Below are 16,253 nucleotides of genomic sequence, written 5' to 3' on the forward strand. Positions count from 1 at the left end.
GCTAGCGGCCCTACGACGTTAGCCAGTGGCTATCGACATCTAGCCAGCTAGCTGCCCTACGACGTTAGCCAGTGGCTATCGACATCTAGCCAGCTAGCGGCCCTACGACGTTAGCCAGTGGCTATCGACATCTAGCCAGCTAGCTGCCCTACGACGTTAGCCAGTGGCTATCGACATCTAGCCAGCTAGCGGCCCTACTACGTTAGCCAGTGGCTATCGACATCTAGCTAGCTAGCTAGCGTCCCTACTACGTTAGCCAGTGGCTATCGACATCTAGCCAGCTAGCGGCCCTACTACGTTATCCCTGCATGAGTAACCCTGTTGTCCTGCTGTCTCCTATAGGACGGTATGGACATGGGCATAGTGAACGCTGGCAGCCTGCCTGTCTATGATGATATTGACAAGGAGCTCCTGCTCATGTGTGAGAACCTTATCTGGAACAAAGACCCGGAGGCCACAGAGAAACTACTGCTGTACGCACAGGTATATGGTTTACACACTACAGTACATATCCTAGTATAACTTACTGTACAGGTATAGGGTTTACACACTACAGTACATATCCTAGTGTAACTTACTGTACAGGTATATGGTATACACACTACAGTACATATCCTAGTATAACTTACTGTGCAGGTATATGGTTTACACACTACAGTACATATCCTAGTATAACTTACTGTACAGGTATATGGTTTACACACTACAGTACATATCCTAGTATAACTTACTGTGCAGGTATATGGTTTACACACTACAGTACATATCCTAGTGTAACTTACTGTGCAGGTATATGGTTTACACACTACAGTACATATCCTAGTATAACTTACTGCACAGGTATATGGTTTACACACTACAGTACATATCCTAGTATAACTTACTGTACAGGTATATGGTTTACACACTACAGTACATATCCTAGTGTAACTTACTGTGCAGGTATATGGTTTACACACTACAGTACATATCCTAGTATAACTTACTGTGCAGGTATATGGTTTACACACTACAGTACATATCCTAGTATAACTTACTGTGCAGGTATATGGTTTACACACTACAGTACATATCCTAGTGTAACTTACTGTGCAGGTATAGGGTTTACACACTACAGTACATATCCTAGTGTAACTTACTATGCAGGTATATGGTTTACACACTACAGTACATATCCTAGTGTAACTTACTGTGCAGGTATATGGTTTACACACTACAGTACATATCCTAGTGTAACTTACTGTGCAGGTATATGGTTTACACACTACAGTACATATCCTAGTATAACTTACTGTACAGGTATATGGTTTACACACTACAGTACATATCCTAGTATAACTTACTGTACAGGTATATGGTTTACACACTACAGTACATATCCTAGTATAACTTACTGTACAGGTATATGGTTTACACACTACAGTACATATCCTAGTATAACTTACTGTACAGGTATATGGTTTACACACTACAGTACATATCCTAGTATAACTTACTGTACAGGTATATGGTTTACACACTACAGTACATATCCTAGTATATGTACTGTAGTGTGTAAACCATATACCTGTACAGTAAGTTATACTAGGATATGTACTGTAGTGTGTAAACCATATACCTGTACAGTAAGTTATACTAGGATATGTACTGTAGTGTGTAAACCATATACCTGTACAGTAAGTTATACTTAGGATATGTACTGTAGTGTGTAAACCATATACCTGTACAGTAAGTTATAGGATATCCTGTAGTGTGTAAACCATATACCTGTACAGTAATGGTTTACACACAGGTATATGGTTTACACACTACAGTACATATCCTAGTATAACTTACTGTACAGGTATATGGTTTACACACTACAGTACATATCCTAGTATAACTTACTGTACAGGTATATGGTTTACACACTACAGTACATATCCTAGTATAACTTACTGTACAGGTATATGGTTTACACACTACAGTACATATCCTAGTATAACTTACTGTACAGGAATATGGTTTACACACTACAGTACATATCCTAGTATAACTTACTGTACAGGTATATGGTTTACACACTACAGTACATATCCTAGTATAACTTACTGTACAGGTATATGGTTTACACACTACAGTACATATCCTAGTATAACTTACTGTACAGGTATATGGTTTACACACTACAGTACATATCCTAGTATAACTTACTGTACAGGTATATGGTTTACACACTACAGTACATATCCTAGTATAACTTACTGTACAGGTATATGGTTTACACACTACAGTACATATCCTAGTATAACTTACTGTACAGGTATATGGTTTACACACTACAGTACATATCCTAGTATAACTTACTGTACAGGTATATGGTTTACACACTACAGTACATATCCTAGTATAACTTACTGTGCAGGTATATGGTTTACACACTACAGTACATATCCTAGTATAACTTACTGTGCAGGTATATGGTTTACACACTACAGTACATATCCTAGTATAACTTACTGTGCAGGTATATGGTTTACACACTACAGTACATATCCTAGTATAACTTACTGTGCAGGTATATGGTTTACACACTACAGTACATATCCTAGTATAACTTACTGTGCAGGTATATGGTTTACACACTACAGTACATATCCTAGTATAACTTACTGTGCAGGTATATGGTTTACACACTACAGTACATATCCTAGTATAACTTACTGTGCAGGTATATGGTTTACACACTACAGTACATATCCTAGTATAACTTACTGTGCAGGTATATGGTTTACACACTACAGTACATATCCTAGTATAACTTACTGTGCAGGTATATGGTTTACACACTACAGTACATATCCTAGTATAACTTACTGTGCAGGTATATGGTTTACACACTACAGTACATATCCTAGTATAACTTACTGTGCAGGTATATGGTTTACACACTACAGTACATATCCTAGTATAACTTACTGTGCAGGTATATGGTTTACACACTACAGTACATATCCTAGTATAACTTACTGTGCAGGTATATGGTTTACACACTACAGTACATATCCTAGTATAACTTACTGTGCAGGTATATGGTTTACACACTACAGTACATATCCTAGTATAACTTACTGTGCAGGTATATGGTTTACACACTACAGTACATATCCTAGTATAACTTACTGTGCAGGTATATGGTTTACACACTACAGTACATATCCTAGTATAACTTACTGTGCAGGTATATGGTTTACACACTACAGTACATATCCTAGTATAACTTACTGTGCAGGTATATGGCTTACACACTACAGTACATATCCTAGTATAACTTACTGTGCAGGTATATGGCTTACACACTACAGTACATATCCTAGTATAACTTACTGTACAGGTATATGGCTTACACACTACAGTACATATCCTAGTATAACTTACTGTACAGGTATATGGCTTACACACTACAGTACATATCCTAGTATAACTTACTGTACAGGTATATGGTTTACACACTACAGTACATATCCTAGTATAACTTACTGTGCAGGTATATGGTTTACACACTACAGTACATATCCTAGTATAACTTACTGTGCAGGTATATGGTTTACACACTACAGTACATATCCTAGTATAACTTACTGTGCAGGTATATGGTTTACACACTACAGTACATATCCTAGTATAACTTACTGTGCAGGTATATGGTTTACACACTACAGTACATATCCTAGTATAACTTACTGTGCAGGTATATGGTTTACACACTACAGTACATATCCTAGTATAACTTACTGTGCAGGTATATGGTTTACACACTACAGTACATATCCTAGTATAACTTACTGTGCAGGTATATGGTTTACACACTACAGTACATATCCTAGTATAACTTACTGTGCAGGTATATGGTTTACACACTACAGTACATATCCTAGTATAACTTACTGTGCAGGTATATGGTTTACACACTACAGTACATATCCTAGTATAACTTACTGTGCAGGTATATGGTTTACACACTACAGTACATATCCTAGTATAACTTACTGTGCAGGTATATGGTTTACACACTACAGTACATATCCTAGTATAACTTACTGTGCAGGTATATGGTTTACACACTACAGTACATATCCTAGTATAACTTACTGTGCAGGTATATGGTTTACACACTACTGTACATATCCTAGTATAACTTACTGTGCAGGTTTATGGTTTACACACTACAGTACATATCCTAGTATAACTTACTGTGCAGGTATATGGTTTACACACTACAGTACATATCCTAGTATAACTTACTGTGCAGGTATATGGTTTACACACTACAGTACATATCCTAGTATAACTTACTGTGCAGGTATATGGTTTACACACTACAGTACATATCCTAGTATAACTTACTGTGCAGGTATATGGTTTACACACTACAGTACATATCCTAGTATAACTTACTGTGCAGGTATATGGTTTACACACTACAGTACATATCCTAGTATAACTTACTGTGCAGGTATATGGCTTACACACTACAGTACATATCCTAGTATAACTTACTGTGCAGGTATATGGCTTACACACTACAGTACATATCCTAGTGTAACTTACTGTGCAGGTATATGGTTTACACACTACAGTACATATCCTAGTGTAACTTACTGTGCAGGTATATGGTTTACACACTACAGTACATATCCTAGTGTAACTTACTGTGCAGGTATATGGTTTACACACTACAGTACATATCCTAGTGTAACTTACTGTGCAGGTATATGGTTTACACACTACAGTACATATCCTAGTGTAACTTACTGTGCAGGTATATGGTTTACACACTACAGTACATATCCTAGTGTAACTTACTGTACAGGTATATGGTTTACACACTACAGTACATATCCTAGTATAACTTACTGTACAGGTATATGGTTTACACACTACAGTACATATCCTAGTATAACTTACTGTACAGGTATATGGTTTACACACTACAGTACATATCCTAGTATAACTTACTGTACAGGTATATGGTTTACACACTACAGTACATATCCTAGTATAACTTACTGTACAGGTATATGGTTTACACACTACAGTACATATCCTAGTATAACTTACTGTACAGGTATATGGTTTACACACTACAGTACATATCCTAGTATAACTTACTGTACAGGTATATGGTTTACACACTACAGTACATATCCTAGTATAACTTACTATGCTTGTATACACAGGTATATGGTATACAGGTATATGGTCATGTGTCACAGTGACCAATGAGAAATTGTTATCCGTTGTGTGATCATTCAGAATGAGAGTCTATTATTGGTTACACCGTTGACTGTCTTCCTGAGACCATGGAGTTAAATCCAGGGCCTTCGGTAAAGTATTCAGACCCCGTTGACTCGTCCCACATTTTGGTACGTTACATCCTCATTCTAAAATGGATCACATTGTTTTTCTCCTCAGCAATCTACACACAATATCCCATAATTAAAAAGTAAAAACAGGTTTTTTAGAAATGTTGGCAATTTTGTTAAACAGCAATATCTTATTTACATAAGTATTCAGATCTTTTGCTATGAGACTCTAAATTGAGCTCAGGTGCATCCTGTTTCCATTGATCATCCTTGAGATGTTTCTACAAATTGATTGGAGTCCACCTGTGGTAAATTCAATTGATTGGATATGATTTGAAAGGCACACACCTGTCTATATAAAGTCCCACAGTTGACAGTGATATTATTTGAAAGGCACACACCTGTCTATATTAAGGTCCCACAGTTGACAGTGATATTATTTGAAAGGCACACACCTGTCTATAAAAGGTCTCACAGTAGACAGTGATATTATTTGGAAGACACACACCTGTCTATATAAGGTCCCACAGTTGACAGTGAATGTCAGAGCAAAAACCAAGCCATGAGGTCAAAGGAATTGTCAGAAGAGCTCCGAGACAGGATTGTGTCGAGGCACAGATCTGGGGAAGGGTACCAAAACATTTCTGCAGCATTGAAGGTCCCCAAGAACACAGAAGTTTGAAGACTCTCAGACCATGAGAAACAAGATTCTATGGTCTGATGAAACCAAGATTGAACTCTTTGGCCTGAATGCTAAGTGTCACATCTGGAGGAAACCTGGCACCATCCCTACGGTGAAGCAAGGTGGTGGCAGCATCATGCTGTGGGGATGTTTTTCAACAGCAGGGACTGGGAGACTAGTCAGGATCGAGGGAAAGATGAACGGAGCAAAGTACAGAAAGATCATTGATGAAAACCTGCTCCAGAGCACTCAGGACCTCAGACTGAGGGGAAGGTTCACCTTCCAACAGGACAAAGACCCTGAGCACACAGCTAAGACAACACAGGAGTGGCTTCGGGACAAGTCTCCGAATGTCCACGAGTGGCCCAGCCAGAACCCGGACTTGAACCCGATCGAACATCTCTGGAGAGACCTGAACATAGCTGTGCAGCAACACTCCCCATCCAACCTGACAGAGCTTGAGAGGATCTGCAGAGAAGAATGGGAGAATCTCCCCAAATACAGGTGTGCCAATCTTGTAGCGTCATACCCAAGAAGACTCGAGGCTTTAATCGCTGCCAAAGGTGCTTCAACAAAGTACTGAGTAAAGGGTCTGAATATTTATGTAAATATATTTCTTTCTTTTTAAAAATATACATCTGATTTGTCATTATGGGGTATTGTGTGTAGATTGAGGAGGAAAATAAACAATATATTTTAGAATAAGGCTGTAACGTAACAAAATGTGGAAAGAATCAAGGGGTCTGAATACTTTCCTAATGCACTGTATCTGGTTTACACAGTACAGTACATATTCAACAACAGGTTTCTGCTTTACACACAGTACATATTCTGTATGAACAGGTACATACCGGTCCACCTGGTTAACACAGTACATACCGGTCCACCTGGTTAACACAGTACATACTGGTCCACCTGGTTAACACAGTACATATTCTGCTGTATGAACAGGTACATACTGGTCCACCTGGTTAACACAGTACATACTGGTTAACACAGTACATACCGGTCCACCTGGTTAACACAGTACATATTCTGCTGTATAAACAGGTACATACTGGTCCACCTGGTTAACACAGTACATACTGGTCCACCTGGTTAACACAGTACATACTGGTCCACCTGGTTAACACAGTACATACCGGTCCACCTGGTTAACACAGTACATATCCTGTAACTCTGTGGCTGTATGTCTCTGCTCGCTGGGGTTACCTGATCCCTAGTACAGTATACTAGTTCCCCTCTGAAGAGAATCCTGTCGTTTTCAGAGCTGTGCCAAAGGAGGGAAGAAGGTGGTCCAGACGGATGAGTGGCGAGAGGGAACGGTGGAGGAGAGACTGGAGTATGGGCTCATCAAGGTTAGTATAGTATGGGCTCATCAAGGTTAGTATAGTATGGGCTCATCAGGGTTAGTATGGTATGGGCTCATCAATGTTAGCAGGAGAGAGGCTGGAGTATGGGCTCATCAAGGTTAGCATAGTATGGGTTCATCAATGTTAGCAGGAGAGAGGCTGGAGTATGGGCTCATCAAGGTTAGCATAGTATGGGTTCATCAATGTTAGCAGGAGAGAGGCTGGAGTATGGGCTCATCAAGGTTAGTATAGTATGGGCTCATCAAGGTTAGTATAGTATGGGCTCATCAAGGTTAGTATGGTATGGGCTCATCAAGGTTAGTATAGTATGGGCTCATCAAGGTTAGTATAGTATGGGCTCATCAATGTTAGCAGGAGAGAGGCTGGAGTATGGGCTCATCAAGGTTAGTATGGTATGGTCTCATCAAGGTTAGTATAGTGTGGGTTCATCAAGGTTAGTATAGTGTGGGCTCATCAAGGTTAGTATAGTATGGGCTCATCAGGGTTAGTATAGTATAGGCTCATCAAGGTTAGTATAGTATGGGCTCATCAAGGTTAGCAGGAGAGAGGCTGGAGTATGGGCCCATCAAGGTTAGTATAGTATGGGCTCATCAAGGTTAGTATAGTATGGGCTCATCAAGGTTAGTATAGTATGGGCTCATCAAGGTTAGTATAGTATGGGCTCATCAAGGTTAGTATAGTATGGGCTCATCAAGGTTAGTATAGTATGGGCTCATCAAGGTTAGTATAGTATGGGCTCATCAATGTTAGCAGGAGAGAGGCTGGAGTATGGGCTCATCAAGGTTAGTATAGTATGGGCTCATCAAGGTTAGTATAGTATGGGTTCATCAATGTTAGTATAGTATGGGCTCATCAAGGTTAGTATAGTATGGGCTCATCAAGGTTAGTATAGTATGGGCTCATCAATGTTAGCAGGAGAGAGGCTGGAGTATGGGCTCATCAAGGTTAGTATGGTATGGGCTCATCAAGGTTAGTATAGTATGGGCTCATCAATGTTAGCAGGAGAGAGGCTGGAGTATGGGCTCATCAAGGTTAGTATGGTATGGTATGGTCTCATCAAGGTTAGTATAGTGTGGGTTCATCAAGGTTAGTATAGTGTGGGCTCATCAAGGTTAGTATAGTATGGGCTCATCAGGGTTAGTATGGTATGGGCTCATCAAGGTTAGTATAGTATGGGCTCATCAAGGTTAGCAGGAGAGAGGCTGGAGTATGGGCTCATCAAGGTTAGTGGATGGTCTCAAGGTTAGTATAGTATGTGCTCATCAAGGTTAGTATATTATGGGCTCATCAAGGTTAGTATATTATGGGCTCATCAAGGTTAGTATATTATGGGCTCATCAAGGTTAGTATAGTATGGGCTCATCAGGATTAGTATAGTATGGGCTCATCAAGGTTAGTATAGTATGGGTTCATCAGGGTTAGTGTAGTATGGGCTCATCAAGGTTAGTATAGTATGGGCTCATTAAGGTTAGTATAGTATGGGCTCATTAAGGTTAGTATAGTATGGGCTCATTAAGGTTAGTATAGTATGGGTTCATCAGGGTTAGTATAGTATGGGCTCATCAAGGTTAGTATAGTATGGGCTCATCAAGGTTAGTAGGAGAGCGGTTGGAGTATGGGTTCATCAAGGTTAGTATAGTATGGGCTCATCAAGGTTATTATAGTATTGGTTCATCAAGGTTATTATAGTATTGGTTCATCAAGGTTAGTAGGAGAGAGGCTGGAGTATGGGCTCATCAATGTTAGTAGGAGAGAGGCTGGCGTATGGGCTCATCAATGTTAGTAGGAGAGAGGCTGGAGTATGGGCTCATCAATGTTAGTAGGAGAGAGGCTGGAGTATGGGCTCATCAAGGTTAGTGTGGTATGGGCTCATCAAGGTTAGTATGGTATGGGGCTCATCAAGGTTAGTATGGTAATGGGGCTCATCAAGGTTAGTATGGTAATGGGGCTCATCAAGGTTAGTATGGTAATGGGGCTCATCAAGGTTAGTATGGTAATGGGGCTCATCAAGGTTAGTATGGTAATGGGGCTCATCAAGGTTAGTATGGTAATGGGGCTCATCAAGGTTAGTATGGTATGGGGCTCATCAAGGTTAGTATGGTATGGGGCTCATCAAGGTTAGTATAGTCTGGGCTCATCAAGGTTAGTGGCATGCAGGGACCAGGTTATTTTCAGGTATGTCTAGAAAATTGGTTCTGGTCAAAACTGTACAGATACATTTAAGGTACAAATCTCTCTTTCTCCATCAATTACTATCGATATTCCTTCTCTGTCTCTCTCGCTCTTTCCAGGGTATAGATAAGTATGTGGTAGAGGACACAGAGGAGGCGAGGGCCCAGGCTGATCTCTATCCGAGGCCCCTACACGTCATCGAGGGGCCCCTGATGAACGGCATGAAGGTGGTGGGAGACCTGTTTGGAGCTGGGAAGATGTTCCTACCTCAGGTGAGGGGGAAGATATGGAAGAGAGAGAGGAAGAGATATCCTCAGGTAGGGGGAAGAGATATCCTCAGGTAGGGGGGAAGAGATTATCCTCAGGTAGGGGGGGGAAGATATCCTCAGGTAGGGGGAAGAGATTATCCTCAGGTAGGGGGGAAGATATCCTCAGGTAGGGGGAAGAGATTATCCTCAGGTAGGGGGGAAGAGATATCCTCAGGTAGGGGGGGGAAGATATCCTCAGGTAGGGGGGAAGAGATATCCTCAGGTAGGGGGAAGAGATATCCTCAGGTAGGGGGGAAGAGATTATCCTCAGGTAGGGGGGAAGATATCCTCAGGTAGGGGGGGGAAGAGATTATCCTCAGGTAGGGGGGGGAAGATATCCTCAGGTAGGGGGAAGAGATTATCCTCAGGTAGGGGGAAGAGATATCCTCAGGTAGGGGGGAAGATATCCTCAGGTAGGGGGAAGAGATATCCTCAGGTAGGGGGGAAGAGATATCCTCAGGTAGGGGGGAAGAGATTATCCTCAGGTAGGGGGGGGAAGATATCCTCAGGTAGGGGGGAAGAGATATCCTCAGGTAGGGGGGAAGAGATATCCTCAGGTAGGGGGGAAGAGATATCCTCAGGTAGGGGGGAAGAGATATCCTCAGGTGGGGGGAAGAGATATCCTCAGGTAGGGGGGAAGAGATATCCTCAGGTAGGGGGGGGAAGAGATTATCCTCAGGTAGGGGGAAGAGATATCCTCAGGTAGGGGGGAAGAGATTATCCTCAGGTAGGGGGAAGAGATATCCTCAGGTAGGGGGGAAGAGATATCCTCAGGTAGGGGGAAGAGATATCCTCAGGTAGGGGGGAAGATATCCTCAGGTAGGGGGGAAGAGATATCCTCAGGTAGGGGGAAGAGATATCCTCAGGTAGGGGGGAAGAGATTATCCTCAGGTAGGGGGGAAGAGATATCCTCAGGTAGGGGGGAAGAGATATCCTCAGGTAGGGGGGGGAAGAGATATCCTCAGGTAGGGGGAAGAGATATCCTCAGGTAGGGGGGAAGAGATATCCTCAGGTAGGGGGAAGAGATATCCTCAGGTAGGGGGGGGGGAAGAGATATCCTCAGGTGGGGGGGGGGAAGAGATATCCTCAGGTAGGGGGGGAAGAGATATCCTCAGGTAGGGGGGGGAAGAGATATCCTCAGGTGGGGGGGGGGAAGAGATATCCTCAGGTAGGGGGGGGGGAGATATATCCTCAGGTAGGGGGAGGGGAGATATATCCTCAGGTGGGGGGGGAGATCCTCAGGTGGGGGGGGGGGGGGGAGATATCCTCAGGTGGGGGGGGAGATATCCTCAGGTGGGGGGGGAGATATCCTCAGGTGGGGGGAGATATCCTCAGGTGGGGGGAGGGGAGATATATCCTCAGGTGGGGGGGGAGATCCTCAGGTGGGGGGGGGGGGGAGATATCCTCAGGTGGGGGGGAGATATCCTCAGGTGGGGGGGGGGGAGATATCCTCAGGTAGGGGGGAAGAGATCACAGAGGAGATACTATAAGAGGTTTCTATTCTTCTCATGATCTTGTGTGTGTGTGTGTATAACAGGTGATAAAGTCAGCACGTGTGATGAAGAAGGCTGTCGCTCACCTGATCCCCTTCATGGAGAAGGAGAGAGAGGCCATGCTACTGGCATCGGGATCAGTAGAGGAGATTGTGAGTCTGTCTGTCTGTCTGTGAGTGTGTGTGTCTGTCTGTGAGTGTGTGTGTCTGTCTGTGAGTGTGTGTGTCTGTCTGCCCAGTAGAGGAGATTGTGAGTCTGTCTGTGAGTGAGTCTGTCTGTCTGTGTGTCTGTCTGTGAGTGTGTGTGTGTCTGTCTGTGAGTGTGTGTGTCTGTCTGTGAGTGTGTGTGTGTCTGTCTGTGAGTGTGTGTGTGTCTGTCTGTGAGTGTGTGTGTCTGTCTGCCCAGTAGAGGAGATTGTGAGTCTGTCTCTTTCTCTCTTACCTGTCTGTCTGTCCGTCTCTCTCTACAGTCTGTTTGTCTCCCCATCTCATCACATCTCTCCTCTATATTAATACCGAGGAGGTTTCTCATCGTCAACACAACATCACAGTGAAGGGACTGATTCACCACAGCTCTACAGTAATGATCTATACCCCCCCTGTTAGGACCCCTACCAGAGCACCATAGTGAAGGGACTGTTTCACCACAGCTCTACAGTAATGATCTGTACCCCCCCCCTTTTAGGACCCCTACCAGGGCACCATAGTGTTGGCCACAGTGAAGGGGGACGTCCACGACATCGGAAAGAACATTGTAGGAGTGGTGCTGGGCTGCAACAACTTCAGGTAGGGCGTGTTCTGTTCTATTGTTCTATTGTTCTATTGTGTTCTATTGTGTTCTCTGCAACAACTTCAGGTAGGGTGTGTTCTGTTCTATTGTTCTGGAGTTGTATTCAGTTGTACATGTTGTCCACACAGACTCTGTACCGGTACCCCCTGTATATAGCCTCCACATTGACTCTGTACCGGTACCCCCTGTATATAGCCTCCACATTGACTCTGTACCGTTACCCCCTGTATATAGCCTCCACATTGACTCTGTACCGGTACCCCCTGTATATAGCCTCCACATTGACTCTGTACCGTTACCCCCTGTATATAGCCTCCACATTGACTCTGTACCGGTACCCCCTGTATATAGCCTCCACATTGACTCTGTACCGGTACCCCCTGTATATAGCCTCCACATTGACTCTGTACCGGTACCCCCTGTATATAGCCTCCACATTGACTCTGTACCGGTACCCCCTGTATATAGCCTCCACATTGACTCTGTACCGGTACCCCTGTATATAGCCTCCACATTGACTCTGTACCGGTACCCCCTGTATATAGCCTCCACATTGACTCTGTACCGTTACCCCCTGTATATAGCCTCCACATTGACTCTGTACCGGTACCCCCTGTATATAACCTCCACATTGACTCTGTACCGTTACCCCCTGTATATAGCCTCCACATTGACTCTGTACCGGTACCCCCTGTATATAACCTCCACATTGACTCTGTACCGTTACCCCCTGTATATAGCCTCCACATTGACTCTGTACCGGTACCCCCTGTATATAACCTCCACATTGACTCTGTACCGTTACCCCCTGTATATAGCCTCCACATTGACTCTGTACCGGTACCCCCTGTATATAGCCTCCACATTGACTCTGTACCGGTACCCCCTGTATATAGCCTCCACATTGACTCTGTACCGGTACCCCCTGTATATAGCCTCCACATTGACTCTGTACCGGTACCCCCTGTATATAACCTCCACATTGACTCTGTACCGTTACCCCCTGTATATAGCCTCCACATTGACTCTGTACCGTAATACCCTGTATATAGCCTCCACATTGACTCTGTACCAGTACCCCCTGTATATAGCCTCCACATTGACTCTGTACCGGTACCCCCTGTATATAGCCTCCACATTGACTCTGTACCAGTACCCCCTGTATATAGCCTCCACATTGACTCTGTACTGGTACCCCCTGTATATAGCTTCCACATTGACTCTGTACCCGTACCTCCTGTATATAGCCTCCACATTGTTATTTTACTGCTGCTCTTTAATTATTTGTTACTTTTATCTCTCATTCTGTATCTGTAATCCATATTTTATTAACTGCATTGTTATCACTGTGAGGTCTACTACACCTGTTGTATTCAGCATTTCACTGTAGGGTCTACTACACCTGTTGTATTCAGCATTTTACTGTGAGGTCTACTACACCTGTTGTATTCAGCATTTCACTGTGAGGTCTACTACACCTGTTGTATTCAGCATTTCACTGTGAGGTCTACTACACCTGTTGTATTCAGCATTTCACTGTGAGGTCTACTACACCTGTTGTATTCAGCATTTCACTGTGAGGTCTACTACACCTGTTGTATTCAGCATTTCACTGTGAAGTCTACTACACCTGTTGTATTCAGCATTTCACTGTGAGGTCTACTACACCTGTTGTATTCAGCATTTCACTGTGAGGTCTACAACACCTGTTGTATTCAGCATTTCACTGTGAAGTCTACTACACCTGTTGTATTCAGCATTTCACTGTAAGGTCTACTACACCTGTTGTATTCGGCATTTCACTGTAAGGTCTACTACACCCGTTGTATTCAGCAGGTCACTGTGAGGTCTACTCCACCTGTTGTATTCAGCATTTCACTGTAAGGCCTACTACACCTGTTGTATTCAGCATTTCACTGTGAGGTCTACTACACCTGTTGTATTCAGCATTTCACTGTGAGGTCTACTACACCTGTTGTATTCAGCATTTCACTGTAAGGTCTACTACACCTGTTGTATTCAGCATTTCACTGTGAGGTCTACTACACCTGTTGTATTCAGCAGGTCACTGTGAGGTCTACTACACCTGTTGTATTCAGCATTTCACTGTGAGGTCTACTACACCTGTTGTATTCGGCATTTCACTGTGAGGTCTACTACACCTGTTGTATTCGGCATTTCACTGTGAGGTCTACTACACCTGTTGTATTCGGCATTTCACTGTGAGGTCTACTACACCTGTTGTATTCGGCATTTCACTGTGAGGTCTACTACACCTGTTGTATTCGGCATTTCACTGTGAGGTCTACTACACCTGTTGTATTCGGCATTTCACTGTGAGGTCTACTACACCTGTTGTATTCGGCATTTCACTGTGAGGTCTACTACACCTGTTGTATTCGGCATTTCACTGTGAGGTCTACTACACCTGTTGTATTCGGCATTTCACTGTGAGGTCTACTACACCTGTTGTATTCGGCATTTCACTGTGAGGTCTACTACACCTGTTGTATTCGGCATTTCACTGTGAGGTCTACTACACCTGTTGTATTCGGCATTTCACTGTGAGGTCTACTACACCTGTTGTATTCGGCATTTCACTGTGAGGTCTACTACACCTGTTGTATTCGGCATTTCACTGTGAGGTCTACTACACCTGTTGTATTCGGCATTTCACTGTGAGGTCTACTACACCTGTTGTATTCGGCATTTCACTGTGAGGTCTACTACACCTGTTGTATTCGGCATTTCACTGTGAGGTCTACTACACCTGTTGTATTCGGCATTTCACTGTGAGGTCTACTACACCTGTTGTATTCGGCATTTCACTGTGAGGTCTACTACACCTGTTGTATTTGGCATTTCACTGTGAGGTCTACTACACCTGTTGTATTCGGCATTTCACTGTGAGGTCTACTACACCTGTTGTATTAAGCATTTCACTGTTAGGTCTACTACACCTGTTGTATTCAGCATTTCACTGTGAGGTCTACTACACCTGTTGTATTCAGCATTTCACTGTGAGGTCTACTACACCTGTTGTATTCAGCATTTCACTGTGAGGTCTACTACACCTGTTGTATTCAGCAGGTCACTGTGAGGTCTACTACACCTGTTGTATTCAGCAGGTCACTGTGAGGTCTACTACACCTGTTGTATTCAGCAGTTCACTGTGAGGTCTACTACACCTGTTGTATTCAGCAGGTCACTGTGAGGTCTACTACACCTGTTGTATTCAGCAGTTCACTGTGAGGTCTACTACACCTGTTGTATTCAGCATTTCACTGTAAGGTCTACTACACCTGTTGTATTCAGCAGTTCATTGTGAGGTCTACTACACCTGTTGTATTCAGCATTTCACTGTGAGGTCTACTACACCTGTTGTATTCAGCATTTCACTGTGAGGTCTACTACACCTGTTGTATTCAGCATTTCACTGTGAGGTCTACTACACCTGTTGTATTCAACAGGTCACTGTGAGGTCAACAGCTGTTGTATTCGGGCGCATGTGACTAACAAAATGAGGTTTGTTCCTGTACCTTTCCATAACCTTGTCCTAAGCCTGTTTCCTTTTCCCAGAGTGATCGATCTGGGGGTCATGATTCCATGCGACAGGATATTGAGGGAAGCCATCGACTGCAAAGCAGGTGTGTTGACATGAACCTTATGGCTTGCCAGTTCCACTGTACTGTAGCTCGGCTTTAATCAATGGGTATAACCTGGTCCCAGATCAGTTTGGGCTGTCTGACGAGGTGGCACTAGGACAGGAAGTGGTGCTTAACCTGGTCCCAGATCAGTTTGGGCTGTCTGACGAGGTGGCACTAGGACAGGAAGTGGTGCTTAACCTGGTCCCAGATCACTTTGGGCTGTCTGACGAGGTGGCACTAGGAGGTGATTAACCTGGTCCCAGATCAGTTTGGGCTGTCTGACGGGGTGGCACTAGGAGGTGATTAACCTGGTCCCAGATCAGTTTGGGCTGTCTGACAGGGTGGCACTAGGAGGTGATTAACCTGGTCCCAGATCAGTTTGGGCTGTCTGACGAGGTGGCACTAGGAGGTGATTAACCTGGTCCCAGATCAGTTTGGGCTGTC

The 16,253-nt window shown here is 43.5% G+C and overlaps 1 protein-coding gene across 1 annotated transcript in view; it reads left to right on the plus strand.

Moving 5' to 3' along the window:
* The window catches only part of LOC135513350 (methionine synthase-like), a 66,729-nt gene extending 50,668 nt beyond the window's left edge, over positions 1 to 16,061 (plus strand). Inside the window, exons 18-24 of the mRNA XM_064936279.1 lie at positions 343 to 483; positions 7,296 to 7,385; positions 9,692 to 9,844; positions 11,418 to 11,525; positions 12,058 to 12,158; positions 15,742 to 15,809; positions 15,892 to 16,061. Of these exons, the coding sequence (XP_064792351.1) occupies positions 343 to 483; positions 7,296 to 7,385; positions 9,692 to 9,844; positions 11,418 to 11,525; positions 12,058 to 12,158; positions 15,742 to 15,809; positions 15,892 to 16,061 (831 nt within the window). The remainder of the gene's footprint in view (positions 1 to 342; positions 484 to 7,295; positions 7,386 to 9,691; positions 9,845 to 11,417; positions 11,526 to 12,057; positions 12,159 to 15,741; positions 15,810 to 15,891) is intronic.
* The last annotated feature ends 192 nt before the right edge of the window (positions 16,062 to 16,253 follow it).

The sequence above is a fragment of the Oncorhynchus masou genome, chromosome 24 (genome assembly GCF_036934945.1).
Source record: "Oncorhynchus masou masou isolate Uvic2021 chromosome 24, UVic_Omas_1.1, whole genome shotgun sequence".
NCBI lineage: Eukaryota > Metazoa > Chordata > Actinopteri > Salmoniformes > Salmonidae > Oncorhynchus > Oncorhynchus masou.